Source organism: Alexandromys fortis, unplaced genomic scaffold (assembly GCF_014885135.2).
Source record: "Alexandromys fortis isolate MF-2015 unplaced genomic scaffold, M_Fortis_MF-2015_v1.1 scaffold_89, whole genome shotgun sequence".
NCBI classification, from domain to species: domain Eukaryota; kingdom Metazoa; phylum Chordata; class Mammalia; order Rodentia; family Cricetidae; genus Alexandromys; species Alexandromys fortis.
The window spans coordinates 5,311,321-5,339,056 of NW_026067973.1; the positions used below are offsets into that span (position 1 = coordinate 5,311,321).

At 46.8% G+C, this 27,736-nt stretch overlaps 2 protein-coding genes across 2 annotated transcripts in view; both read right to left on the reverse strand.

The window, feature by feature from the left end:
- The window catches only part of Ankk1 (ankyrin repeat and kinase domain containing 1), a 16,068-nt gene extending 2,551 nt beyond the window's left edge, over positions 1–13,517 (reverse strand). Inside the window, 9 exon segments of the mRNA XM_050156208.1 lie at positions 835–851; positions 1,050–1,322; positions 1,825–1,872; positions 2,110–2,262; positions 3,286–3,415; positions 3,418–3,471; positions 3,474–3,568; positions 7,048–7,147; positions 13,421–13,517. Of these exon segments, the coding sequence (XP_050012165.1) occupies positions 835–851; positions 1,050–1,322; positions 1,825–1,872; positions 2,110–2,262; positions 3,286–3,415; positions 3,418–3,471; positions 3,474–3,568; positions 7,048–7,147; positions 13,421–13,517 (967 nt within the window).
- A 7,928-nt stretch (positions 13,518–21,445) lies between these two features.
- Ttc12 (tetratricopeptide repeat domain 12) overlaps positions 21,446–27,736 on the reverse strand; it is a 43,080-nt gene continuing 36,789 nt past the window's right edge. The window contains exons 18-22 of the mRNA XM_050156267.1: positions 27,379–27,447; positions 26,040–26,141; positions 24,711–24,810; positions 23,467–23,692; positions 21,446–21,608 (exon numbers count right to left, since the gene is read on the reverse strand). Coding sequence (XP_050012224.1) covers positions 21,533–21,608; positions 23,467–23,692; positions 24,711–24,810; positions 26,040–26,141; positions 27,379–27,447 — 573 coding nt within the window. The 3' untranslated portion in view covers positions 21,446–21,532. The remainder of the gene's footprint in view (positions 21,609–23,466; positions 23,693–24,710; positions 24,811–26,039; positions 26,142–27,378; positions 27,448–27,736) is intronic.

The following is a 27,736-nucleotide window of genomic DNA, read 5'->3' on the forward strand; positions in this document are numbered from 1 at the left end:
GGAGAATAATATATTTGGAATTCTGCTCTAAGAGTTATTTTAACTGGGGACATCGCCCTGGGCACCTGGGAGCACCAAATCTCTTGCCAACCCTAAGATGGCTCCCTTAATTAAGATGTGTGCTTCCCTGCTCCCCTATCCGACCTTCCCTTATCCCAAACATCCCGTTTAGGGGAAACTAATCTTAATGACACAAACATGAAGGAGAAACTGATCCGGAACTCCTGGGTATTTTTAAACCATTCCTGATGTGTGGTAGGCCTGAGAAAGAGAAAGGGGCAAGGAGGATGAGCAGAGAGAATGCATAGACCCCATCCTTTCCTCCATGTGGAGTCTTTGGTCCCATCTCAGCATGACAGACTCACTACTGTGTGAAAGCTCCTGGTTGACTTCCCTTCTGACCTGGGAAGGCAGGTACAGGGTGGGACATCAGGGGTCCTCCCTGTCTTTCCTCTCTACAGTGGATCACCCATCAGGATTCTCATCCCAGCCTTCCTGGGAAACCCACTTATACCATTGCCCCTACACACATGTGTAGAATAAGTCACTAAGCAGAGAAGATCTAGGGCTTGTCCTTCAATTAGAGGCTTCAGGGTGTATCTCTGGAATCCCCTGATAGCCCCTGGTAGTTCCTATGTCAGAGTAGGGACAAGAGACTTGAAGGATGAAGCTGTCCACAGCGTGACAGCTTAGGATAAGTCCTTTCCAGGGGCAGGAAGCTGAGCCCTATCCTTGTCATGGCTGGGGTACACTTGGCAAACCAGTGACCCTTTCTAAGGTAACTTTTTTTTCAGAAGGAGAAGGCAAGGACCAGGTGATCCCTAAGATGCTCACCCCTCTCTGTGTTGTCCCTAGAGGACCAGATAACCTCATCCCTCAGCCTATGATCTTATAGACCCCACCACACTCAAAGTCCCCAGGCTCCAGAGCTCAGTGGCAGGACCAGGCTCAGATGTTATGGCTTCCATCTGCTGACTTATCTCCCTTAGGCACATGGTGAACACTCTTTGACGAAATCCACCCCCATCTGTACAGCTCAGAGAGTCTGCCTCCCAGCCCCACCCTGAAAATGTCTTAAACCTTTTCTCAGCTTTAGGGCCAATGGTGTCTCCCATCCCTCCCTCTTTAGCTCCTCGGCATGGAAAAATGGGTACTTGCTTAGAAAGCATGGTCTCTTCTTGGGGTCTTGGTCCCAGCAGCATTTCATCAGGTCCAACATCTGATGGGCCTCCTCTGGCCATTTGGCAGAGACAGGCTGCAAGGGGTGGGAGGCCCTCACGCCTGCAGCTACCCGGATAATGATGCTCATCACATTGAGCCCTACAAGGGAAGATCCAGGCTGTGCAGGTTTCCAAAGCTGAGAACAGAGTGCTGGCAAGTGGGCAGAAGCTGGAAGAATCCTGACAGAATGGGAATACAGTAGGTGCCCTATACATGCTCAGGGAGTAGACAACAGAGTCTCAGACCTCCTTGAAGCTCCGGTTGAGCAGCTGGGTCGCTGATCCAGCTCTAGCCAAGACTCAGCATGATCCCCACCTCCTTTTTCTGTGCAAGGGCAGCAGAATTGACAAGCAGGCCTGGGGAAAGGCTTCAGCATTCCACACTTTAAAGTGCAGGGGGCTTGGGTTGTTAGGATCTGTGAACAAGGTCAAGGCTCATGTTTGCTTACTATACCATAGGTTCTAGCATTTGTGGGATAGAGGAAGCAGAGTAAAAGGTAGAAATTGTGAGGAGCTCACGCCATGGTTCACACAATCCATTATTCCTCTTGTGTTCTCCAACCTCAGCCTCCCACAGGCATAGAGCCATGAGCATCCGTTATGTGTATATGGTTTATTTTGCATGAGAATCTCCCAGAATGACAGTCCCAAAGCTGTAATGAGGAATATATTAGCTGAGAGACAGAGGAGTATTCATGATCCCTAGCCAGAGGGACCCTGCCGTCTCTACAATCTCAGGTGAAGCCTCTCCAGGTCCTTCTCAACTCTTTCCCTCCATCAGCACCTGGAGGAGCTGTTTATGGTCATTGTCCTGCCCTACCTGTTGGCCATAGGGACCTGGCTGGGATAACAATCCATCATATGACTTACAGCCTAGCTGCCCACTCATCTGTGTATAACATATTCAGGCCCTGGAGCCTTGCTATTCTCCAGGAACGTTTCAAGAGGAATGCCACTGAGTGTGCCCCTCAGAGCCAATCTCTCAGTGTACTGCATGTGGGTTGACGGCTCCATCCACTTGGTCAGGCAAAAATCTGAAATCGGAAAGAAAACCAAATGATGCCAAGGACAGGGTAGCAACAGCCACCTTCCAGAGGCCATCTGCAGCTCCTCCCAGCTGCCTTCATCAGTATATGCTCTTTTTGTACACCACATATACATTCAACTTCACTGCCTCCCAGCTCTACTACCCTCTCCCAAGGGTCTTGAACCTGTCATTCATATTTTCCAAGCCCCAGTTTTCTCATCTGTAGGATGAGACCCTGTTTACTTCCAGGTGCCTTGTTTTTCTCGTTTCCGTGGGTCCTGGGACACACAATATCTGTTTATCCTTCTTTGCCTCCAGCCATTCAGACTGTCATTTACCATTCATTAAGGGACAATGAGATGGGGTTCAGAGACACCTTTTAAAACCATACACCAGCATGATGGGTGGGCATTCAGATAGCGTGTTCATGCATTAAGAACAAGTCTCATTCATTTTTGAGACCCTTTTCCTGCTTCAGGGAGCTGTTACTCCTCTTTGCTCAACCTTAAAAAACAAGCCTCATTGAATGCTTCTATACTGCAACTAGGATCAGCAAGATGAAGTAACAAAGATTTCACGGGAGTATGTAAGAAGTATATAAGCATATATTGAGATAGATTGAGAAAGGTCTCCTCAAGGAGGTGATGATCAATCTGAGAGCTGAGATATGATTAAGACATTGTAGATAAAGAGAGTTGGGAAACAGAATGTGCAAAGGCTCTTGAAAGCATAAAGGATAATGAAGGTTTCGAGCACTGAAGAAAAAGGCCATTGTGACTTAATAAAAATTTCCTTTATACATATCCCTTCTCCAGACAAATAACGTGAGGGGTAGAGTTATTCTATCAGTCTTAGAAGTGTGGCCCAGAGAGCATTGTTAAGGGCACCAGAGTCCACAGTCTCACGTCACCATGTTGTCTGCTCACCCATCTCTGTTTTACTATCTAGCCGAACAGAATATGGCTCAAACTTTTAGCGGGTTCAGTGATTGGCAGGTAGATAATCCTGCTACATGGAAGAGGTCTGGCATACATCACCTTGACATGCATGTTGTTGTCTGGCAGGATGTTGCTTGGCTTGAGGTCCAGGTGGAGCAGGGATGGCTTAAAGCTGTGGAGGAACTTCATGGCCAAGCTGGTCTCATGGATGATGCAGCACTTGAGTGGCTGCTGAGGCTGTGGGTAGGTAGTGTCTTCTCCAGGGCCATTAACTCTATCACAATGCTAGGGGCTGCTTGCATACCCCATAGATGGACACAAAGTCTTGAAACTTCATCGTCTCCATTTTGACTGCTTCTTCAAAGAGACAACTCATCTCAGAGCTTTGGAAAACCAGAGATGGGATGGAAGAAAGGGAAACACTAGTAAACTGGGCTACAGGCAGAACATATCAACTCAGCAGGATGCAAGCTGAGGAGACCCAGAGAAACCTCATAAGCTTGCGAGGTAGTGGAGAGCAGTGAGACTATAGGAATATCCCAGGCAGCCAGGATTGGGGCTCAAGCTGTTATCAGTGAAAAGGCAAGGGGTTTGCAGGCTTGGGAGTCCATGCATCCTGCAGAGCCAGCCATAGGAAGCCGGGAACACAGCCTGCCATTTATCCTGCCCATTTGCTTTCATGTGCATCTCCCGTAGCAGCTTTTGAGCCCCTGGAAGACCAGCATTATGCTTCATGCTTCTATTTTGAAATAACATCTATTACTATTTTGATTATGAAAATAATACATTCAACTCATAGAACGTCTAGGAGATACAGAGAGGTGTAAAACAGAAAATTAAACCACCAGTAATCCAACCTTGCAGAGCTGGTCTCGACTAACATTTTAATGTATACTTTTATGACGTTTTCCAGGAATTGCTTTTCCGTTTCTCCCTCCCTTTTGTTGCCTCCTTCCTTTCTCTAGCTTCCCTGCATTGTTAGTCTATGGAAGCAGGGTAGTCCGTGCTATGGATGAACTATAATCAGAACTCTTTGCCCCTCCCTCACCCCCACGCCAAACAAGCACTGCACAATATTTCTTTGTGGAAGAGAGCTGAAGTCAAGACTTAAAGGGGAGCCCTGTAAAACAAGTACCGTGGGCCCCTTCTCTCACTTCGCTGTGTGTGCCCACAGAATTGCAAACATGCAAATCGTGAGAGACTGTTTGGGAATTGCAGGGGTAGGGGTTAAGGCGGAATGGCATCTTGAAAAAGCAAGATATCGTCAAAGCTGTGCTGGTGCTGCAGTGGGATGCTGCTGACAGCTGACGAGATGCTCTCAGGGTCACCCTGGGAAACCAGCCAGAGGGTCTGGCCTCTAGGAACATCTCCTGTTCTGCAGGCATCTGAGTAACTGGTTATTTCAGGGTTAGCCTCCTTTAACCCTTCTGCTATTCCAGACAGCTCAGGGATGTTTTTAATCCTCTCTCTTTCTCTTGGGTACCGGAGTAGAAACCAGAGTAATCTCTGCCTCGAGGTGGACAAATTATGGCTGCTTTAGAAAGCACTGACCTGACCTCAAGGCTTAGTTCTATCACTTGAGATGTGCGTGACTTTGGACAATTCTCAGGGCCTCACATCTTTGCTTAGTTTCTGTCTCTTTGGCTCCAGTTCCCATTGCCCCAAGCCCTCAGCAGGCAGTGCAAACCTCTGCTCTTATGCTAGCCTTGGCCACATTCCCCTGCATCTCCTCCAGTCATTCTGCCCCTCTTCTCTGTCTCCTTTGCTAATTAAGGATGCACGGACCTTGCAGTCGGTTCAGGCTCTCTGCTCATCCCACCTCACATTCCAATTTCTCTGTTCATGATCAGCATCTTCAATCAGACATTTGATGCTTAATACTTCATGTGTCTGAAGCTTGACTCTTCCTCTCCCAGTAAGACTGCCTTATGCATCCCAGCCAATGCGCTCTCCACCCTCCAGGCCTCAGACAGGTCCTAGATTCCTCTTTGACCCCTGATTTCATTCCCACAACAGTTCCATCCAACGGCTTTCTTCTGCCTCAGAGCAGAAGACACAGATCTCTCAAAGCCTGACAAAGGTCCTTGTGGGATCCCCCATCTTCACTCGTGACACAGCTCCCTGAGCTCATTACTTCCTAACCCATCCTCCTTTCTCTGCCCATATGCCAAGCACATCGCCCCTTCAGGAACTCGGCTTGTGCTGTTTCCTCTGCTTAGAATACCTTCACTCACAGAACCAAGTGGCCTGCCCATTCATCTGCTCCAAAGACAACCCAGATGGCCTTAATAGTGTTTCAGAGACAAGCCTCAATAAATGGCATCTCTACCTCAGTTCTATCACCTTTTATCCCTGCCACATGTGGGTGACCAAATCTATTCTTGGAAGATCCCATTGCTTAAGTCTTAGGTCTATCAGTCAAGAAAGTGTCTAGAAGTCCTAAGAGCTATAAATAAAAATTCTATTTGTTTATCTACTCATTGCTTCCTCTATTAGAATCTAATGAAGCAATAATCATAAAGCTCCAAATATAGCCATCCATACATAACACACACTAATTATAGTTGTTAATATTTTTATTATTCCTTTCCACTCTTAAAAACTTGGAAAGGAATATGGGGGGGGGTCAGGGAGATTTTATCATAGTTGCAGTATGGGCAGGTCAATACTATCTGCTTCCTTGTACTATTTCTTTTTTTTTAATTTTTTTCCTTGTACTATTTCTTAACATGTTTCTTCGCATGTGTGTGTGTGAGTGTGCATGTGCCACCACTCATATGTATGCATGTGGAAGTCACAGGACAACTTGCAGGAGTCACTTTTCTCCTCCCACTCTTTGGGCACTGGGGATCTCACTCAGCCATCAAGCTTGGCTGCAAATGTCTTTATTTGCCAAGCCATCTCACCAACTTTCCTTCTGCTCTTTATTTCAAGACTATACATGGTATGGACAAATCTCAGAGTTGTCAGAGTTCCAAAGCCGAGTACTCTATGCAGAGAAGAGCTAGTACAAAAGCTGCTGCTGGAGGCATTGTCAAATCACAGAAAACCTAACAAGCACCATCTAAGTAGGAGTCACTGAGTTTCCGGTTGATGTTCCAAGAGGCTATATGGGAGGACATGTTTTCATACTCAGGCCTAGCTTCTCAGATGTTTCCTTCCAGGCTGTGAGGGGAAGCACATAGCAGGAACACACAGCGAAGCCAGGGGCAATAAAAGAAAAGCATGGCTGTAACCCACACTGTGACAGCCAGGATCCAAAACACACAGATGTATGGGACTTTGCACTTGACTTTTCAGCAGGATTTATGTCAGCTGGCAAATGGCTTGGGTGGGTCCTGCCTTCAGTTTATCCCCCTTGGAAGAACAGCAGTGTGGTATTACTGTGTGATAGCAGTGTGATGTCTTACTGGGGCATCCCCTCTAATTCTCTCCAGCCTACCGGGACTGGCATGGCAAGAGAGAAGATGATAACCTACAGGTCATTGAGCAAACGTAGTACATTTCTTGAAAAGCTCAGTCCTGTCTAGGAAAGAAAGAAGAGGCAGAGTGTGTTTATGCATTATCACACAAGAGGAAGGAGCAGAGCAAGGTAAAGAGGCCAGACAGACGAAGGCATTTTTTGCAAGGTGGTTCCTACTCACTCTTGACCTCTTGAGATGCTAACAGCAGGTATTATTTACCTAATTATTGGGGCTCAAAAAAAAGAGCCTACTCTGGGGAATTCAGATCACAGGGCCCATTTAAAAGCACCCAGACAATTACCAGCCTCAACCCCAGTTCATCCCTTCCTCTGAGCTCCCTAGACCAAAAGCTTCTTCTACCTCAGTCTCTTCTTGTGTGGAAATGGGCTGTCAGCTGCCTGGTGGTTTCCTTCTGGAAGCACAGGGAACACTTGATGGCATGCTGGGTCCTCCAGTGCTTGGGTCTTGCCTGGAACACCTGGCTGAAGCCACCACTGCCTACTTGGTGACATTCTCCCCTCCCCTCTTTTTCCTTCTCCTCCTCTTCCCTCCTCTCTCTCCTTCTTCTGGAGCATCTGTCCCAGCTTCCTGAATACAATCCTTCCTTCCTGGGGCCATGCTCCCAGCTTGCTGCCTCTGCTTCCTGCTCTTCAGGGAGGGTGAGAATGGTCAGGCAAACCAGTGCTCCATCTTTCTCTACCTGCCAAGGTGGAGAAAACCAACCAGCCCAGAGCCTGAGGCTGCAGAAAGAGAAAGTGAGCCTTCCTGGGTGCGTGATCACTAAGGTCAAGGATGAGTGTAAGCCTTGTGGGTCAGTTCAGTGGCCCAGCAGTCCTGTAGTAATCTGGACACTGCTGAAAACCAATGGAGCTTTTCTCCAAACCAGAATAACAAGTCATTTGCATACAAATAAGTTGCCTTGTTTGTCTTAGGTCTCCACTCTACAAAGGTGTTGCAGAGGGTGTGATAGGTGAGCTCTGGCAGACTTCACCTCAGCTGTGTGCTGAGGACAGGGTTAGTCACCTTAAAGGAATGAATGCATTCAGGAAGCTAAGGCATATGTTCCCAAAGGAGGAGAAAGAGGAGGGGAGAGGAGGAGAGGGGAGGGGAGGTGAAGAGAAGAGATTAATTATAGCATCAATAGCTGGCTTTTTTCTCCTTTAGCAGTTATTAGGCCTTATATTTATTTTTCAGCTCTCTCTGGCTTTTTCCCCATCTGTAAAATAGAATTATTTGGCCATAGGAATATCCATTCACTCATACCTTATGCAAACATTAAATCTAACTGGAGCATGGACTTAAATATGAAATAGAAACATAAAACATGTAGGAAAAATACTCTTTTTCTTTCACTTTTTTTGAGACACGGTTTTACTATGAGTTTTAGATTGATCTTGAGATCACCATGTAACCAAGGCTGGCCTTGAACTCACGGTCCTCTTACCTCTGCTTCCCAAGCACTGGGGATTGCAGGTGAGCATGCCTCCACCTGGCCCTATAAGAAAATACTCCTGGCCCAGAGTAAGGAAAAAAAAAAAAACATGAGACTTAATACTACAAGCTGTTTCATAAGATTAAAATAAATTAAGAAACTTAACATCAAAATGAAACATTTGCACTCTGGGAAGGACCACATTAGATGAGGAGAAGATATACAGAGGGAGAAAATATTTGTGAACTTAATCCTGGATAACCATGTCCTGCTGGTTCCTAGTATATATAAAGATACCTTCAAAGTTAATGGCAAACTGGCAAGAATCATGACACGCAGTTATCCAGTTACAAAATGGAGAAGAGGCTCAAACATGTTTTCCTGGGGAAGCTATACAGATGACAAATAAGGACATGAGAAGATGCTCAGAGTCATAGCTAACCAGCAAGTGCAAATTGAAGCCACAGTGGGATGTCAGTGCACACGTAACAGAATGTTTAAATAAACAACAGGGCCAAACGCTGATGAGAAAATGGACCACATATGCATTGCTGGTGGGGATATAGGATGGCCCAGCCACTCTGCAAGGCAATGAGACAGTCTCCAAGACGATTAAATGTAGAATTACTAAATGAGTTGGCGATTGCCCTCTGGGGAAATAAATCTCAGAGAAATGAAAACCATATTCACATAAAAAACTGCACATGATGTGAATTGTTCCTATGGAATACTAAAAGTGTGTGAAATGGCAGAGCAGGTCAAAGGTTAAGCATGCTGAGGCGGCTGTACAATGCGGAGTGATTCTCAGCAACTGTTGACAGGCGTGATTTAGTGAACTGTAGGGAATGACAGTTTGAAAGGGTGAACTTATAGTATATCCCCATTCACAGCCCTGAAACGACACAGTTATAGGGATGGGAAACAGGGTGGTGGGTGTCGGAAGTGGGGTGGAGAGGAATGTGGATGAGCTGCAAAAGCCTTATGAGGAAACTATTCTCTGTCTTGACCTTGGTAGTGGCCCCATGAATCTACACGTGATGAAATCACAGCAAACTTGCGACAAATCTGCAAGAATAAAATGGGATTCATTTTCCAAGGTAACAGACGCACCTGGATGTGGTGGTACAATCTCCATGGGCTGGGCTCCTAGACTAAATTAAAAGGAGAAAGCAAGCTAAGCCTTAGAATTCATCTTCTCCTGGGCATGCAATGTGACCAGCCACCTCACACTCCTGCTGTTAGGTCCCTTCTGCAATGACGAAGTCTACCCTTAAATCAGGAGCCCGAATAAATCCTTCAGTCTGGTGGTTTGTCACAGCATGCAAGGTAGCTAATATAAACACTGGCAGAGCTGTGTCCAGGAAAAACACGTGAATGAGATCTTAAATAGAAATGGAGGAACACACAGAGCAAAGGCTACTTTTTCTTATACATTGGCAACAAATTTAACTGAATTCTTTCTGTGTCCCAGGATCTTGTGCAAGGTCCAAACTAAGAGCAATGAACGAGGAAATCTGGCAGAAAAACGGCCTAAGCTGCAGAGCGTTCATGCTGCTCAGGGCCACATACGGTGATCTGTGAGAACAAAGCGATGAGTTAGAGGCAGAACTTATAATTAAAAGTAAAACAGGGCATAGAAACCTGGAAAATCCAGTCTGGCCACACAAACGGGGAAAGTATGCAAGAGTGCAAGTGAGGAACTGGTTTCTAACTGTGAGATTAGCGTGGGAGGAAGGGAGCCAAGTGTGGCTCTTCAGAAGCACAGTGTGTGTGGAAGGGGCTTGGCAGGGCTCTGAAGTCATCTCAGAGATCCCTGAGGTTGTCTTTATCACCTTGAGTGCAGGATGGGATCACTGCCCAGGGCCACCTGGGGTCTCTGCTCCCTAAATCTGGCATAACATTCTTTGGTTAACTAATCATGGTTTAAACAGTCCCAGTCCTAGGAACAGCATGTGACTCAGGAACCGAAGGACAAACTGTGTGCCTCAGTGGTACACACTTGGTGGTGTTTCCACAGGCAAATAATGCAGGATCCATTGAGTCATGGCTTTCCTCCACCTAGACCTCAATGGGCACATTCATAGACATGAAGCAATGGACATGAACCCCTAAGAGGACCACGCTGAAAAGAAATGTGGAGTTCAAACTTCTGCAGAGTCCCCAGGATCATCTGTGGTTGAGCCACAGTGACCAGAGTCCTGTTGTGACCTCCAAAGTATATAGCCGTCAAAATGTAAAACCTGCTTTAGAGCGCTGCAATCATCAGAGTTCAATCTGAGAGGAGAAAGTCCAGAAAAACTATAGGATCCGTGCTATCTCTGCAGGTCCAAACCACTTAGTATATCTAAAGAGGAGGCCTTTGAAGTGGAAGATTGCCTTCCAGGTTTAAGATTTAATGTCTGCTGTCTTGGGTTTTGGACTTGCTTGGGGGAACTGATACCCCTCCCTTTCTTCAAGTCTGTGTCTCAAGTCCTTTGCATTAGGAATACTTACTCTAAGCCTGTTTTGCTACTGAACGTTATTTTTTTTAATATTTATGTGTATGCATGTGTAGGTGTGTATATGTACATATGTACGCAGGTGCCAACAGAGGCCATAAGAGGGCATCCAATTTCCTGGATGTAGAGTTACAGGCAGTTGTGAGTTGCTTGACATGAGTGCTGGGAACCAAACTGGTTCTCTTCAAGAACAGCTCTTATCATCTCAAGATGGCTCTTAACCACTGAACCATCTCTCCAGGTCCCTGTCATTGAACTTTAGAAGGGAATTGCTTTTATTGGCTCACAGTTAGACTCCAGGCTACCAAGCTAAGATGCTGTGAATTGTCTGGATGGAATCACAGGGTTTATCCCTGTGAAAAGGAGTGCCTGGGGACAAGATGCTACGGGTTTATCCCCCTCTGAATCGCATATTGAGTATTGGGCAGTGGGGGCAAGGTGAGCATTAATAGGAGATCAAGCTGTTAAGAGGGATTAACACTACTCATGGAACTGAGTGAACTCTTGCAGGAGTGAGTGCGTGCTCTACAGTGACTGGGTAAGTTACCGTGGGAATGAGCTTGGAAGCACCAGCTGCTTTCTGTGGCCGATTCTTCTCTCATCGCTGTGATCAAAACACTTGAAGGAAGCAGCCTAAAGCAGGGGAGGCTTGTTTTGCCTCTTGACTCCAGGGAATTCCAATGTCTCCTAGTAGAAAAGGCATGGTGGAGCCCATCCATGGCTGCAGGAGCTATGGCTCCTCACAGAAAGTACAGACTAGAAATCCTGGGGGTGGGGTTCCCAAATCAGAAGTGAATCCAACCTTCAGGGCCTACCCTTGAGTGAACCACTTCTACTAGCCTAGCTAGACCACATTACCAAAAGATCCAGACCTCTCCAAACAGCACCCCAGCTGGGAATCAAGCAGTCAAGTCCTTAAGCCAGGAGGGGACATTTTACATTCAAACCCTGACAGTTGCCATGTCTGTCTCTTCAAAGTGACTGCTTGCTTTTCCACACTCCAGCCATGCTATGACTCAGTTCAAGGCCCTGAATAGATGCATCAGTACAATCTAGCCTCTAGGACTTGAACAGAAATAATCCATTATCCTTCATAAATGATTTAATCTGTGGTATTGGGGTATAGCAACAGAAAATGACCTAGTCAGCAGCACCTGAAATACGAGACATAAGCATAGAAGAGGCATGGTTCACCAGAAAAACCATGGTGTTGTTACCAGAACAGGGGGGATTTCTCCTGCAACCTGAGAATCAAACAACCCATTGGTAAGTCTCCAAGGTAAAAAAAAAAAAAAAAAAAAAAAAAAAGCAAACCAAAGGCCCAGGCCCAAAGCAATAGGCTGGCTGTATATCCAGAGCTTGTTTGGATTGAACTGGGGTCCCTGTTGTTTGGTTGGTTTACATTGGGCCCAAAGCTTCTCTAAAAGCAGCCGACTGGGGGCCAGTTTTTCTAGCCGCCCACTGCAGAATATTTGCCACCGCCTCTGCAGAGAGGATTTTCTGTTCTCAGTGCCGCCAGTGATAACAGCAGCAGTCCCTTTATTTGAAATGTCCATGTTTCAAAGCCATTCCTAGCTTAGTCCATGACCTGAATTTTGTACGATTCCATTAGTTCTAAGAGGCAAAAGAGAAGGAGAAACACTTATTTCTTTGTTGCTGTTTTAGTGATCTGGAGGCTAGATATGTACTGCAATCAGGACCACAATACTAAACCCACAGGATTTAAATGGTGAAAGTCTCCTAGATAAACAAGGAAGGGCAAGAGGAGATCAGATCTTCTTAGAAGTTATTCATGACTGTTCAAAATGGCCCCCTTCCACCTAAATGGCTAAATAGGATGGGTTAAATTCTCTTCATACAATTAACACTTGTCTATCTTAGTTGATTTTTCCATTACTATAACAAAATATCTGAGGCTAAGTGTCTTTTCTAGGAAAGGATTCTTTAAGAACTGAGCGTGTAGTCTTGCCTGTCATGCACAAGCCACCATTGGAGTCCTCAGTTCCACCACCACGAGAAGAAGGAGGAGGAACGGGGGGGGGGGCAGAGGAGGAGGAAGAGGGAAGAAGAAGGAGGAGGAAGAGGACGGGGAGAATTTTTAATGGAATCATTAACAAATGAATGGGTGAAGACAGTCTATACAATGGACTTTCATTCAGTCATTAAAAATAAAACTGTGCATCTTGCGGCAAAATGAATGGAGCTGGGAAACATCATATATCTAGATTATGAAATACAAATATCACATGTTCTGTCTCATATGTAGCTCTACGTTTAAAAAAGACATGAACGTTAAGGGGGACCTTTTGAGAAGCAGAAGGGGATGGGTAAGGAGGGAAAACAGAGTGGGTAAGGTGGATGGCATATCATCAAAGTATGATTTTCATATATATATATATACATATATATGAAAAAATATATGAATATATATATATATCATCATGAGACTCATTATTTTGTACAATTAATACAGGCTAATAATGTTATTTAGTGCACAATTCTGAACGTCCAAAATCATAGTGCTTAGATCAGCTTGGCTCACAGATTGCAAGACGGGGAGGGAGAGAGATGCTGGGGCCCCACCAGTAGGGACTGTACTAGTTCCTTCAAAGGGATGTCTCCAATAACCCAGCAACCTCCTGCTAAGTCCCATCTCTCTCTATTTAAAACAATTGCCTAATAATTCACAGAGAATACAATTTGTCTATCATATAATTCAATGGTTCATAATGTTGTTCACTGGCCTCCACCACTTTCAAAGTTAGAACATTTTTGACGGCTATATATACATATACTGTGCGTCTCGATCCCATCAGTCCTTCTCCATTACCCTCTTATTACCCAACCCCTGACCCTCTTCATCTCGGTTAGTCTTCTTCCTGCTCTCATTCGTGTACTTTGTGCAGCTTCTCTCCAGGCCGCCGCCATGCGTGTTCATGCTGGCAGCAGCCAGAGAACATGCAGAAAACAGAGTTTCACACACACTCTTCCTCATCTGCCGGGTCTCACGCACTTTGTGCCCACCCTCCCACAGCATTCCTTGAGCCGTGGAGGAGGTGATGTGATAGCAGAGAAGCCAAAGTCACAACCTTTCGTTAGCTTGAAGGGCCCAAGCACCCTCTCTATGCCTGCACTAGAGAGGGCTAATCCTTCCTTCTCCCATCATGGCATGCTTCTGTAACATCGGACATGGGGTGCATGAACCAGGGGCTGAGACCTTGCCAGCATCAAGAGGCGTTGCCTTTGCATATACTCTGTTTTCTGACTTGATGATAGCCTGCTCTGATTGCAATGGAAGGGCTGGGGAGAGGCCCCAGCCAAAGGAGAGCTTACTGGGCCAGCATGAAAGCTTGAGTTCAGATCCTCAGCACCCATGGAAGAAGCAGGACACGGTGGTGCATGCCTGAAATCTCAGTGCTGGGAAGGTAGAAACAGGTGGATCACTGGAATGCACTGGCCAAGCAGTCTTGATTTATCAATCAAATGATTAAACACTGAACTTCATGTTTAGTGAGAGCCCTGTCTGCTCTTGCAGAGGACACGGGTTCAATTCTCAGCACCCACACAGTGGCTAATAGCTGCCTATAGCTCCTGCTCCAGGGTGTTTGATGGCCTCTTCTGACCTCCACAGGGACCAGACACATGTGGCAAACAGACATACATGCAGGCAAAATATTCATACAGAAAAAATAAATAAATATATAAAACATAAAAATAAACAAGGTAGAGAGCAATTGAGGGAGATACCCTTAAACTCTGGTCTCCCCATGCAAGCATACATGCACATACATGAACATGCAGCATATCACACAAACACATGCACAAACACAAGTTACAGTAGAAGCAGATGAAAGACTAGGACCCATTTTACCCAAAGTCGTGTTGGATGGTGAAGCACAGTGCGTAGCACATAGTAAGCGTCTAATAATGTTTATTGAGGAAGGGAAGGAGGGAAATTCCAGGGATGTGCAATCATTTCAATAACTGGCTAAGCTGCTGTTGATAGCCACACAGACATCAGGCTCCTGTCCGTCTGAGGAAGGAAATCAGACACTGAAATGGAAATCTCCATCTTTTTGAAGATGAAACTGGCTTCTATACATTGGCAACCACCCCACGTGTGCGGCTAATCAGATGGGAAGGTAATCCTTCACCGTGCAAGGACTTAGGCTGTTATCTAACAGACTGTTGATGGATTAGCAAGGCTTTCTGATAAGACATTAAAGGAGTTAAAGTTTTATTCCCTTTCATGCTGGACACAGGCCCAGGAAGTAGGCGGAGACGCCCAAGCTAGGGCCGGGTGCTGGTTGTGGTGCTGTCCTATTTCCTAAGGAAATTCTGGACAAGACATTGCCTCTCTAGGTTTTCAGCTTCATGTGGGAGCAATGGCACCTGCCTGGTAGGGATGTTGCACCAATGAAGTGCACTCATTGAGACGAAAGGCCTTTGAAGAATTTGAAAGTAGGTATCTGTGTGAGGATGGCATTACTCAGAGCAAAAACAGAGACTGCTGGGCTGGGGTTTGGCTCCAGACTCCAGGCCTTAGGCCTCCAGTTGCTCACAAGCAACAAGAAGAGGCAGCCATGCCAGGACTTTTGAAGGATAATCCGGTAGCAACCATATACATATGGGGACTGTGATCACCAATGGTATCTGATTATGGCTTTTGGGAGCCAAAGGAGACAATGCCAGGATAGAGAGAAAGCCTCTCTCAGTACTGATGGTTCATGCAATTGCTCTTGTGAGCAGGGTGAACGGCAGAGCCAAGCCCTGCCCTCAGGTCCTACAGTAAGGTTATTATGATCCTCCAGTCTGTGTCCAGTTCTCTTTGTCTGGGCCCCGAGATTTCCCATAAGAAAAATTCTAGCCACCTTAATGAATTTAATTCTATTTAGGAAACAAACAAACAATAAACAAAACAAAAAAAATGAGCTTCAAAACAAGGAATATTTCAAAGTCCATTACACCGCAGAAATTAAGAGAGAAGATGGGGAATGTGAGCTGGAGAGGACTTCATGTGAAGTAGAGGGATGAGGGACGGAAGGAGGGAGGAAGGGAAAGAGGGAGGGAGTAAGGGAGGGGGAAGGGATGAGAAGCAGCTTGAACCACGTGTTTAAACATTGAATGCCTCAGTTCCCTCCTCTGTAAGGAGGGCCCAGATCTAGTCACCACTTCATTAAAGAGAACCTATAACTTAGTATTTTGACAAAACATGTCTGTCGATATGCTGGAGCTGTGTGTGTGTGTGAGCGTGCGCATGCGGAATTTAGAGAAGAAAGTAGACTGTCTTTTGGAAAAGAGCAGAGGACAGCAGGTGCGGAAGGCGAGGGAGTGAGTGTATCCAAGCAAATAGTAGGAAAACAGGAGGAGAGGGGCACAGTGGGGCAGCTGTCACTCAACCAACAATACCCAGGCTTCTCTGAAGTGCTGGAACATTGCAGTGAACCCCAAAGGTATGAAACCTAGGGAGGAAATAGAGGTAGGAACAAGAACATGACCCTAAGACTACCTTCATTTTAAGGTTCAACAAGGCTACAATGGATGGTTTACGTACAAAGGCCACATCAGACTTTATCAGCTTTATAAGGAAAAATAATTTGAGGGATAATAATGGATGGGCATGTTTAAATTCGACCTAAACCTTCCGAGTCGCAGCTTTTACTTACATGCTGATAAAAATTCCCATGTTTCATGATCCCTGAGAAGAGCCTGCAGGGATGTCCCAGGAGGGACATCTGTGGAGTAGCTGCACCAATGTAACAAAGTCAATCCCATTCTTCAAAGACTGTTGTGTGCCAAGCACGGTATGGGGAGCTTTATAGGAATCACCATAATTAATCCTCATGGCAACCCTGTCCTATCCCCAACAGCATCACTTTTTATGAGCAAGGCATCGAAGGAGTCAAGCCAACTCAGCGCAAGGCTCTGAGATCACAGTGGGTTGAGAGAAACTTTGCATTTGCACTCTGATCATAGGAGGGCTGCCAAAAGGTCTCCTGGCCTTTTGTCCCACACTTCTTTGATTGGGCCGTTGTCCAACTAGGGGACAGATACTAAAGATTCCTCACCTGGCCCTTCTGAGTCAGAGCTTCTTTGCTGTAAGACAAGAAGGTATAAGCTAGACATCGCGGGTTAGTGGCTTGATGGAGGCAAATCAGATAGATTCCGACTAAGCGGAACCTGGAGAGATGAACCCTGACTAAAATTAAGCCAGCATGGGCGAAGGCGTCATTTTTCTTGTCATACATACCGTAGCCCTCACTCCCTTAGCCTGCCTGTGATCCAGCCTAAATTTGCACCGCACCTTGGCTCACGCATATCCATATGAAAAACTCATCTCTCCGTTTCAGGAGATAAACTGTGTGGGCACGCACACATATGTGTGTGCGGCAGCCGGAGGGCAGGGGAGGGTCTGGAGGAGCAGATGGAACTGAGGGCAGGGGAGGGTCTGGAGGAGCAGATGGAACTATAGCAGATTAAAAGCACAAGTGTGAGGTTGGGGGTGGACACGTGACAGCGGAACGATGTGCAAGCGGATCTGAATCCGCACCTGCAGAACTCGTCACAGTGAGCAGTTTGTTGGAACTGGCTGGTAGCAAAAACCCAGTTCCAGAATTAGGAAGACCTGCCTCCCAGCCCCACACCTGGGGAGGCCTGAGGCTTGGGGGTGACCTGCAGAGGTTCTCAGCAGTTCTTCCTTCTGCTCTGCTAGTTCTCTGTGGGCTGCCTCTGCATCCTTTGGGGCTGAATCCTACAGCAGTCAGAGCCTGGTCTGTCTAAGGGCTAAAGGCCACCCACAAACCATTACTCTTTGTCTTTTGGAAACTGAGATTTCATTAGAGATCTCGTTAGGAAGGAAAGACCCATCCAGCTGATATCTGCACAAAAACACCTAAGGCTTAGCTTCTTTGAGGCTGCTGTGTGGTCAGGAGCTGAGAAGGGGTGATGGTCAGTGGATTGTCCCTCCCCATTTCCAGAGCAGACAGAGAGAACAAGGCTAATGATACCCTGAGGAGTGTGTGGTTGGACTGACAGCTCTTGGAACCAACAGATTTAGCTGGATTGAAATTAGGACAAAGAAAATGACAGGAGTGTCTGCTGGGAAAGGACCAGACCCCAGCACCTTGCACTGGAGCAGTCAGAGGTGTGCACAAATACAAGCGTAACCTTCCTTAGTATGTGGTTCCTAGGGAGGAACACTGTTACACCAATCCTGAGTTCTGAGTGCCCAGAACTCCGGAACTCCAGCCCCGGGAGGGATTGGCCTTTCTTTCTTTCTTTCTTTCTTTCTTTCTTTCTTTCTTTCTTTCTTTCTTTCTTTCTTTCTCTCTCTCTCTCTCTCTCTCTCTCTCTCTCTCTCTCTCTCTCTCTCTTCTTTTCTTTTTTGAGACAGGGTTTCTTTGTGTAGCCCTGGCTGCCCTAGAACTAGCTCCGTAGACCAGGCTGGCCTTGAACTCAGGGATTCACCTACTTCTGCCTCCCAAATGCTGGAATTAAAGATGTGCACCACCACATCAGTGAGATCGTCATCCTTGCTGACTATCTTGGAAGGGTATAGGAAGACCACTGCGGGCAGAGGTGGTTTTGGGGAACGTTTACCTTCCCAGGCATAGGATGGGGGAAAATAACAAACACAGTCAAGGGCAAATGCTTCCTTATCTTCAGTAATGCTGGGCCACTAACAGGAGAATGGGTTCTTTGGTGGAAAGAGAGAGGAGAGGGAAGAAGAGGAGAAGGGAGGGGAGGGGAGAGGAGAGGAGGGGAGGAGAGGAGAGGAGAGGAGAGGAGAGGAGAGGAGAGGAGAGGAGAGGAGAGGAGAGGAGAGGAGAGGAGAGGAGGGGAGAGCAGAATAGATAGGGCCAAGGAGGGAAGGGAGCAGTTCTGGTTCATCATGGTCATTAAGCTAACCCCCACTGCCACCTCATGCTAGGCACATTGTGCATATTCAAACCTCAGAATGTCAGACGGAACTGTTACTCTTATTTCAAAGGGAAGAAAGAGAGAGAGAGAGAGAGAGAGAGAGAGAGAGAGAGAGAAAGAGAGAGAGAGAGAGAGAGGTTTCCTGAAAGCCACATTCAATAAGGACAGAAATGTTTTACATATAGAAAAAGCTAAGGAACAAACACACACAGTCTGAGGTTAAATTCCAACTCCTCTATTTACATGAGACCAGGCAGGAAAGTCTTAGTTCCTTTACTTCTGTAGTGAAGACAGGTCTGCCTCATGGTGTCTTTGTAAGGCGGAACACTGAGATGGCGGGTTTGTAAGGTATTTCTCGCCACCCGGAGGAGAGTGTGCAGTGGCCCCACCTCCAATGTGAAGATCACAGCCTCCTGCAGGTCCCCTCAAGCACAATAGAACGTGACTTTTCCCACTTTGGGGGGGGGGGGATGGGATCTTACTCATAACAACCATTTCCAGAGCTGGAGAGGAGTGTAGCAGAGTTAGAGAGAGACTTGAACTTGGAATCGGAGACCAGCCTGCTGATTCTGCGTGCTGTTGTCATCTTCTGAGCCCCGCTGAGTGCTCTGGAAGCAGCAGCTTCTGCAGCCTCTAATTTTCCTCTGTGCTCTGTTTAGCAACAGACATCTCCCTTGCAATTTGGCTGCTTCAAGGAGGTCTGTTTTCATGAAGGCACCAAATAGGCAGATCCCAACTTCTCTGCTGAGACCTGTGCCGCCCGGGAGACTGGTACGGCACCATCAAAGAGTGCTCCAGTGAGCTCTTGCCAGCCGCCCACAGTGCACTGATCCCACCAAGAGGGCTCTGGTTTAGTGATTTTCATCCAGACTTCCAACAAGCAACTTTCCATTTCATTTTCAGGAACAGGGCTCCTAATTTAAGCTAAGAGCTGTCCTACCAGTGAAGAATTTTCTTTAGTGATATGTTGAATAAAATCTTCCTAGAGGAGTGTTTTCTTTTTTTGCATATTTCAGACAATATCTGACTTTAATCCCCTAAAGGACATGAGCCTTTTCACCACACCCCCACCCCCAAATCTCAAACTTTAGTAGACAGGATGTCAATCAATGTCTCCAGCCTCAGAATGGAGCCTATCATGTTTGTGCAGCAGAATAGCTCCTAAGATATGGTCGTCTCTAATGTCAGCTAGCTTTCTGTTACTGAAGCAAGCACACATAACAATGAACGTAGAGAGGGAAAAGGCTGGTTTGGCTTACAGTTTTAGAAGCTTTAGGTCATGACTAGGTGAGTCTATGCATTTCAGACTTCTCTCAGTGGGAACCACACTTCATGGTAGGAACAAGCTGCAAAGCAAACTGCCTATCACATGACTGGGAAGCAGGAGAGGTCAAGATGCCACAAGCCTGTGCAAGCGTATACTCCCAGTGAACCAAGTATCTCTAACTAGGCTCTAACAAAGTTTTTACTACCCATCCATAAGCTTCCAGCTGGGCACCAAGCCTTTAACTCTGGGGCCTTTGGGGGAAGCTTCTAGATCCCACTTAGCCTTTACAACATAGGTAGGTTGGATAGGTATTATTCTAGGTTTTCCTGATGGAGCAGAAAATCTCAGAGAGGTTAAGCAGCTCTCACAGTTGTACCAGGCTTTTTCTTTTGGGCCACCAACCAGCTCCCAAATCATGACAAAGAGACTTCTTATTGTTTATAAATGATCGTCTAGCTTAGGCAAGATTCTGGCTAGCTCTTTAACTTTTAACCTGCTTCTCTTTATCTACCTTTTGCTTCAGGGCTATTTACCTTCCTTCCTTCTTTCTGTATATCTTCCTCTCACTGTTTCCTGTTTCTCTTGGCTAGAGGCTGCCTGGCTGGCCCCAGGCAACTCCCTCATTCTCTCCTCTCTTATCTTGTTCTTCTCCTCTCCGGCCTAGATTTCTCCTTCTATTTATTCTCTCTGCCTGCCAGCCTCACCTATCCCTCTTCTGCCTAGCTATTGGCTGTTCGACTCTTTATCAGACCAATCAGATGCCTTAGGCAGGCAAGGTGAAACAAATGCAACACAGCCTTACATAATCAAACACATGCAGCATAAACAAAAGTAACACACCTTTACACGGTTAAAGTAATACTATCTGCAGCATAAAAAATGTAACACATCTTTGACTATTTAAAATAATATTCCACAACACACAGGAACACAGTGGGCAGGAGGTAGGGGGCACCATCCTTGGGAACTTTGGTTTGGAGATTCTTGTCTTTTACTCTACAGTGTAGAACCTGCCTCTTTCCCGGAAATGGTTCAGCCTGTGATTGCACTGAGAAGCCAGGGAACTGTTATTTATTAAATCTTTCATTTGGGAGCCCATAGGTGATCCTGACTCGGAGAAGGAAGCAGTGTCTTTAGGAAAGGGCTAAGCAGGAGTATGAGGTGGGTTAGGGACATAAATGGACATCACTTGGGTTTGGGTAAATAAAAGCCTGTGCTCCGGCACTGGGAGTCCAGAACCACCTTACACAGAAAACCAAGCACTTATAAAATGCAGCCAGGTGGTGATGCTGACCCTCAGGTCCAGGACTGGAAAGAGCTCTGACAGGGAGCGACCCATCAGCACTCAACCCCACAGAACATGAAAGCGCACGCCACAGCGGCAGCTGGGATTCAGGGGACTATTGTCACATCAGCCTGGTGCTGCCACCAGTCTCTTGATGGTCTGAGAGCTGCAGGCAGATGCTCAAGTGCCATTGCCAAATACCCCTGATGTTTCCCTCAGGATCTAGTGCTCAGCTAGTGGTGCTGCTGCAAGGGCATCTGGGAAATGAGGCTTTTGGTTGGCTGGTTTCTGGTCTCAGCAGAAAACGAGGGCGCTAGAGTGAGCAGCAGCAATTTCTACTGCCGTAGCCACCCTCTCTCTTCTTCCTGGTGGAAACCCAGCATCACACTCTGGAGTGGGTACTTAGAAAGACTTTATTAGCACAGCAATGACCCCTGACACACGGTTGTGTGTTCACAGACTGTGCAAGGCACCGTGCTCCTCAGGAATCATTCATGTATTTCATTGTAGAGTTGAGAATTTCTAGCCCGTGAAGCTCTCGAAGTTGGGCAGCAAACCTGTGGTAATCAGGACACAAAATTCAGGTCGATACATGTCATGTTTCACAGTTACCTCTCCAGATTGAGACTGGCTACAAACACGGGCCACAGCCCTCTCGGTAGAAGGGGGAAGTGACCGTGGCACTGGGGAGCCCTAAAGATCAAAGAGAATAAGTCGGGCTCTGGGGGAACCTACACAATACTGGAGACACTCTTCTGGAGTGTCAGATGTGACAGGCTGCTCCAAGGAAGCTGTGCTCTTGGGAAACCCCTCTATCCCACCCCAGCAGGTTGCCACTTTGAACTCACGATAGCTAATGTGCTTTGCTTTCTGTGGAAGACAGATTTTATCTTTTTCTTCCACTTGATCAATCAGAGAGAGTTTGAAAGTGTTTTCAGTGTCATCCAAACTCTCATTTTCCGGGGAGTGGGGGGAGGGCAGGAAAGAGAGGTGTGCAGCTGTAAGGCGGGAGCTCTACAACTCTACAATGAAATACATGAATGATTCCTGAGGAGCACGGTGCTCAAGCCTGTCCTCAAGGTCTCCCCCACTTCTATCCAAAGGATCATGGCACGGCTGCAAGGGAACACCCCAAAACATGCACTGTGGCTGATTAAGCACATGACAGATCCAGAACAGGAAGCAGAGCTAAATGATAACCACTGAGCAGAGTTCAAGTGCAAGTCCCTTGTCCTGGCTTGCTGGGTGGCCTTGGAGTGCTGTCATGCAGCTGTCTCTCCAGCAGGAGACTGTTACCCACGCTGACAGGCCTCTGTTTGCTTAGACCCAAGTTAATCAATCAACCAGGCAATCAATCAGGAAAGAAGTAGAAGTCTGTTCCAGAAAAGTAAAGACAGAGATGAGAAGCTATGCATGGTGGTGCATGCCCATAATCTCAGGTATTAGTGAGGTAGAGGCAGGGGGATTGTGATCAACCTGAGCTATAAAGCGAGTTCCAGACCAACTAGGGGAAAAAAGAAGATGAAGGGACAAATGGGGAATGGAGGAAGAGAGAAAGAAGGAAAGAGAGGAGAGAGAGAGAGAGAGAGAGAGAGAGAGAGAGAGAGAGAGAGAGAGAGAGAGAAGCAGGGGCAAGACAAAGACAGGATATGTTATAGTTTAGATATTAAATGTCCTCCTAATGTCTATATGCTAAGGCCTTGATCCCAGTTCATGTGATAAGATGATAGAACCTTTAGTACATTGGGCTTAGTGGGAGGAATTTAGGTCACAGTGTTCTCAAAAGGCAGTCAGGGAATTGGGTCCTTCCTGTGTCTTTCTTGGCATCTTGGTCACCATGAAGTGAGTGAAGAGCTCCCCTCTACTGCATGAACCCGACACTAGACACTGTGCTGCTAACAGCCCCAAAACAACAGGGACCCGGAGACTGAAGCCTTTGGGGCCTTAAGCTAAAGGAAACCTTTCTGTAAGTGGACTTTCTGTCACAGTGACAGAAATCAGAATAACAGAGGGAGAGAGAAGAGATGGAATGTGTGTGTGTGTGTGTGTGTGTGAGAGAGAGAGAGAGAGAGAGAGAGAGAGAGAGAGAGAGAGAGAGAGAGGAAAAAGGAGGGGCAAGCAAAATGGAGCAGGTTGGAGGAGGAGGGAATGGCAAGAAGATGGTGACCATATGCATGGGACCAAGCCCTGTCAATTGCATTCCATTTCTCAGGCTGGAGGTTGTGGTTCCCCCAAAGGACCCTTCTTCCAGAGACTCAGCTCATGGGGGCCCCTATAGGCATGGGGTAACCCCCATCCATGGAGAAGGCAGGAGGTACCCGCATGGAGTTCTTCACACAGTGCTAAGCTTGCCCCACCCTTTCCGAGATGTGACCACCACATGGGTGGCCTGGGTCAGTGGTGATCACGACAAACCTGGGCTCGGCTGTGCATAGCTTCCCCAGGGCAATGCCTGCATTCAGCTGCACGCCTGTCCTCTGGGAATCGCTGCCTGCCAGCTTCAACAACACTTGCACAATGTCCGTGTTCAGCAGGGATGAGGCAGCACTGGGCACCTCCATGCAGTTGCCAAGGCAGAGGGCAGCGTTGCCCACCAGTATTTCATCCTCTGAGTCAAGCAGCGATATCAAAATGTTGAACTCTGCAGGGAAATATGGCCACAAGGAGCAGTTCCAATGGACATACTAAAAGGGCTGATGAGGGGGCATGAGAGGCTGGAGGGGTAGATGACATGCTTCTCTAGAAACCTGGGAACATATGAGCTCTCTCTCTGTGTCAGTGCTCTGAGGTATAAAAGGGTTTTTGTAACCTGAGTAGTGGTTTAATCCCAGCACTCGGGGGGGTGGAGATAACTCTGAGTTCGAGGCCAGCATGGCCCACATGACAAGTCCCAGGCTAGCTAGAGCTACAAATGAGACTATCTTAAAAATGGATTTGAGTGTCAGAAAAGTGTGTCCTCATGGCGACCCACACTCTCCGTCACCTGCCAGCCTGACCGAGAGGCAATGTGTCTTTTCAGAAGGAAGGTTTGCCCTATCCGGTTAGTCCTCTTCAGGGTACAGTGTGGAGGTGTAAAGGACATTAGGAGGCTTCATCTGTTGGGCACCCCCTCTATGAAAACTGCAGAGGATTGAGGATGTAAGTTATATCGGGGAAATTAGAGCGGAGCCTTCTTTGGTCACATGGTAACTCTGCAGCCTCGGCCCCTATCTTAAGAGTGGAGAGACACCCAGCACACTCCAGATTAACCTGGTGAAGCATTCTTAGTGAATTAAGCTGAGCTCAGAGCCGCAGTTCCCACTGTTCTCTGGTGGCTGAAGGTGCTTTGTGCTCCCCTCCATCCACGAAGGAGGAGAGCTGGTGCTGGGTCAGTTCAAGCATCACTATAGAAACAATTCCAGGTTAAGTTGCGGGGAGAGGAGAGAGTTATCCTGCTTCTGCCCTGTGATCTTTGAGCTGCCTGGCATTTTACCCAAGCGCAGCCAAAAGGTCAGCGGAACACTTTGTGATGGGAGATGAACTGACATCCGGTTGTGTAAACACTACAAGGGAGCGATGCTGCCTAGGCCTCTCCTCCGTCTCAGCCTCGGTTCTCTCTGCAGCTTCCAGGGCGGGTCCACCACCGAGGCGTGGGCTCCCTTAACCAAACTGTCACTTACTTTTATCAAGTCTCATCACTTCTTCCCGAGCTGGATGGCAGCTGTTTGTGCAGACGGCCAGTGTCTTTATGGCGTAACGGGATGCGGTCTGGCCTCCCTTCTGCGTTTCAGAACAGAATCAGAAAAGAAAAATCAAGGTGATAACCATTCTTTCCTAGACACCTCAGCGATCATCATAATGGTGCCAGGGGGCCTTCTTGGCGTCTGTGAGATAATTGGATGAAGCAATGGAGTGTGCTTCTTAGGTGAGCAAGGAAAGAGTGTCACTTGTACCCATCTGCAAACCTAGCCCTGTTCCCCGGGTAGGAATTCAGGCCTGTCCCCTGCACACATGACACCACTGGGGGAGGGGCTTATGAGAGACTGTTTAGATAACAGTGGTTTATATATAAACATCTGCTGTTTAATACAAGATGTTTCCCCAAAGGGAAGCAAATGACTCTCCCCGGTCCTTTGGCCTTTGGGGAATAAGGGTTGACAATCTTTGTGAAGACTTGTTAACCAAGACCATTATGAGAGGTAATGATTACGCAATCGTAAGTCTCAATATCAGGGTCTTCAGGATGTGTGTGGACCTGTGCGCATGCATTCAGCAGTCTCTGGAGCAGTGCCAAAAGTTGTAGCAACAATGACAGGTAGTGATCAAGTATCGGTTTTAACTGAGCTCCTCCCTTCTGCCCCCTTGTCATCTTCCCTAGCCTGGCAGCATCTTGTCCACTGTAGAGTTATCTTCCTGCCCTGCTCAGCCCAAGGTTTTGTACCCTTGCAGCACTACCGTGGGCGAGCCTTGCAGAGCTCTAGTGGGATCTAGAGGCAGCCGCCGCCACCTGATAATTTGCTCTGTTTTCCCAGATGAATCTAGTTCCTCTCTTGGATTCACTGCCCTCAATTCATTCAGGGAATTCCAACATCCTTTGGTCACATGACAACTCTGCAGCCTCCGTAGTTCACAAATGGAGTTACCACCAATACACTCCAGATAAGGACAGAAGGTACCAGGAGTCCGTGAACAAAATAATTGGCCTAAGAAGCCTTGCAGGAAGGCATTCAAAGCACCTTGCTCAAGGACAGAGACTGTGTGTTTTGAAGCTGGGCTGGAGGACAAGCAATTTTCATCACTGTAGATAAAGAACAGTTTGCTTATTCATTCAACGGTCTTTGAGGCTGTCCAGGGCACCGTCCAGGCGGACAGGCGGAAGAGGTTCGCTAGTCCAGCGGGGATAACATCGCGGCACGTTAACTGAACAAAGCCCACCTTCATCCTGCTCTCCCTAGTTGAACAGGTGTCTCAGGACATTCAAGGAGGTGTAAGCAGTCAGGTTACTTTACCTGCAGGAATTTAATCATCTTCTTCACCACACCTGCTGCCAGCGCCTCCTCCACAATGGCCAGAGAGGAACAGAGGGTCCGGCTCAGAACGCCTGCGGCTCTCTGAGGGGACAAAGAGAGGACGATTAAACACCTCTTCCAGAAATGCTGATGACCTTTAAAGGTTAACGGGGAGGAGTTTGATTAGGAAAAAAAAATCTATTCCTTGATTGATGAATAATATAATGGCCAAGGAACACACAGCAAACAGTTCTTTTTTAATAAACCTGCCAGGCAGGCAGTACAAATGCCTAGAAATATTGCTTCCTTGTACAGAGACCCAGAGCGGTTCAGCTTTATACCGGATCTCAACTCTGAGAATCAGTCCTTTCAGGGTGCCTCCCAGTCCTCAGCATCAGTAGGGTCCTCCCTAGAAAAGCTCCACTTTCAGGACCAACCTTTGGAGTTTTCAGTTTTCATTTGTCTTTATCTTTCCATCTCTGGCTTTTGATTCGACTTCCTGGGAGATTTCATTTGTTTTATTTCCCAACTATTGCTTCATTTTAAAAATCTTAAAATTATAATTACTTATTATTGTGTGTGTTATTTATATGTGTGTGGGTGTATGTGTGTTAGTGTGCATTTGTGTGTTTGTTTTTGTGTGTATGAGTGCATGTGTTTTTTGTGTGTATGAGTGCATGTGTGTATGTGTGTATGTGTGTGTATGTGTGTGTGTGTGTGTGTGTCTGCCTGCCACAATGCTCGCATGGAGGTCAGGTCAGAAGACAATTTGGGGAGGTCTGAAGCCAATCTCTCTGCCTGCAGTTTTTAAGGGGCTATTTTCTGACACCTGTTCAGGTTTTAGGTCCCACACTGACAGAAACATGAGTAAGTGAAGAGTGTGCCCTAAGATGGCGCCCAAAGGCCTCCAGAATCATGCTAACCCTCTTCTCCACGTGCACTGCCCTACCCAAGGGACTGTCTTCGGTTTGCTCAGCCAAGTGTTAGAACAGAATTAAGGAACTATTCTGGCACATGCCGCTGAAGGATTTCTTGAAATATAATAAAGATTGCATTCACTGGTTAGATTCTAGACTACATAGTCAAGGCATTCGTAACGTGGGTTTCTGGACTCTACAAGGTTCACGTGTGCACGTATGAGGAGCAGTCACCAAATCCTCTCAGACTGAAGGCAGAATTTGTCATTTGTGTGTTTGTGGGTATGGCTCTGAGTTCACCCACACTGTACCTCTGAGTTACAGAGACTTCAAAGATGGTGACTGCAGACAGGGTAAGACCTATTAATATGAAAGCAGCACTAGGACAGGAAACTGTTAGTTGGCTCGCTAGAGAAACTTACTGTCAGGATTCCTCCATCCTGGCTGTTCAGTAGAGACAGGCACTTCCGGCTCATGTTCACCGCCCACATCTATAAACATGGGGAATGGGGAGGCATTTTTATAGCTCAAATAGAATCTTCTGGAGAGTGTCTTCCAAGAAATCAAACAGAGCCAACTACTCCCTCTTAAAACCACAATATTCATGTCCCTATTTCTCTCACAGGGGCTTCTTTTATTGCTCCCATATGTGTCTTCTCTAATTTTGGACATGATTCCATAGCAGAGGACATAGTTTATTTGACTCTTGAAATGCAGCCCTGGAAGGGACTGTTCTGCACACATGCACAGCTTTCTGAATGAAGACGAGAGTGACTCTTG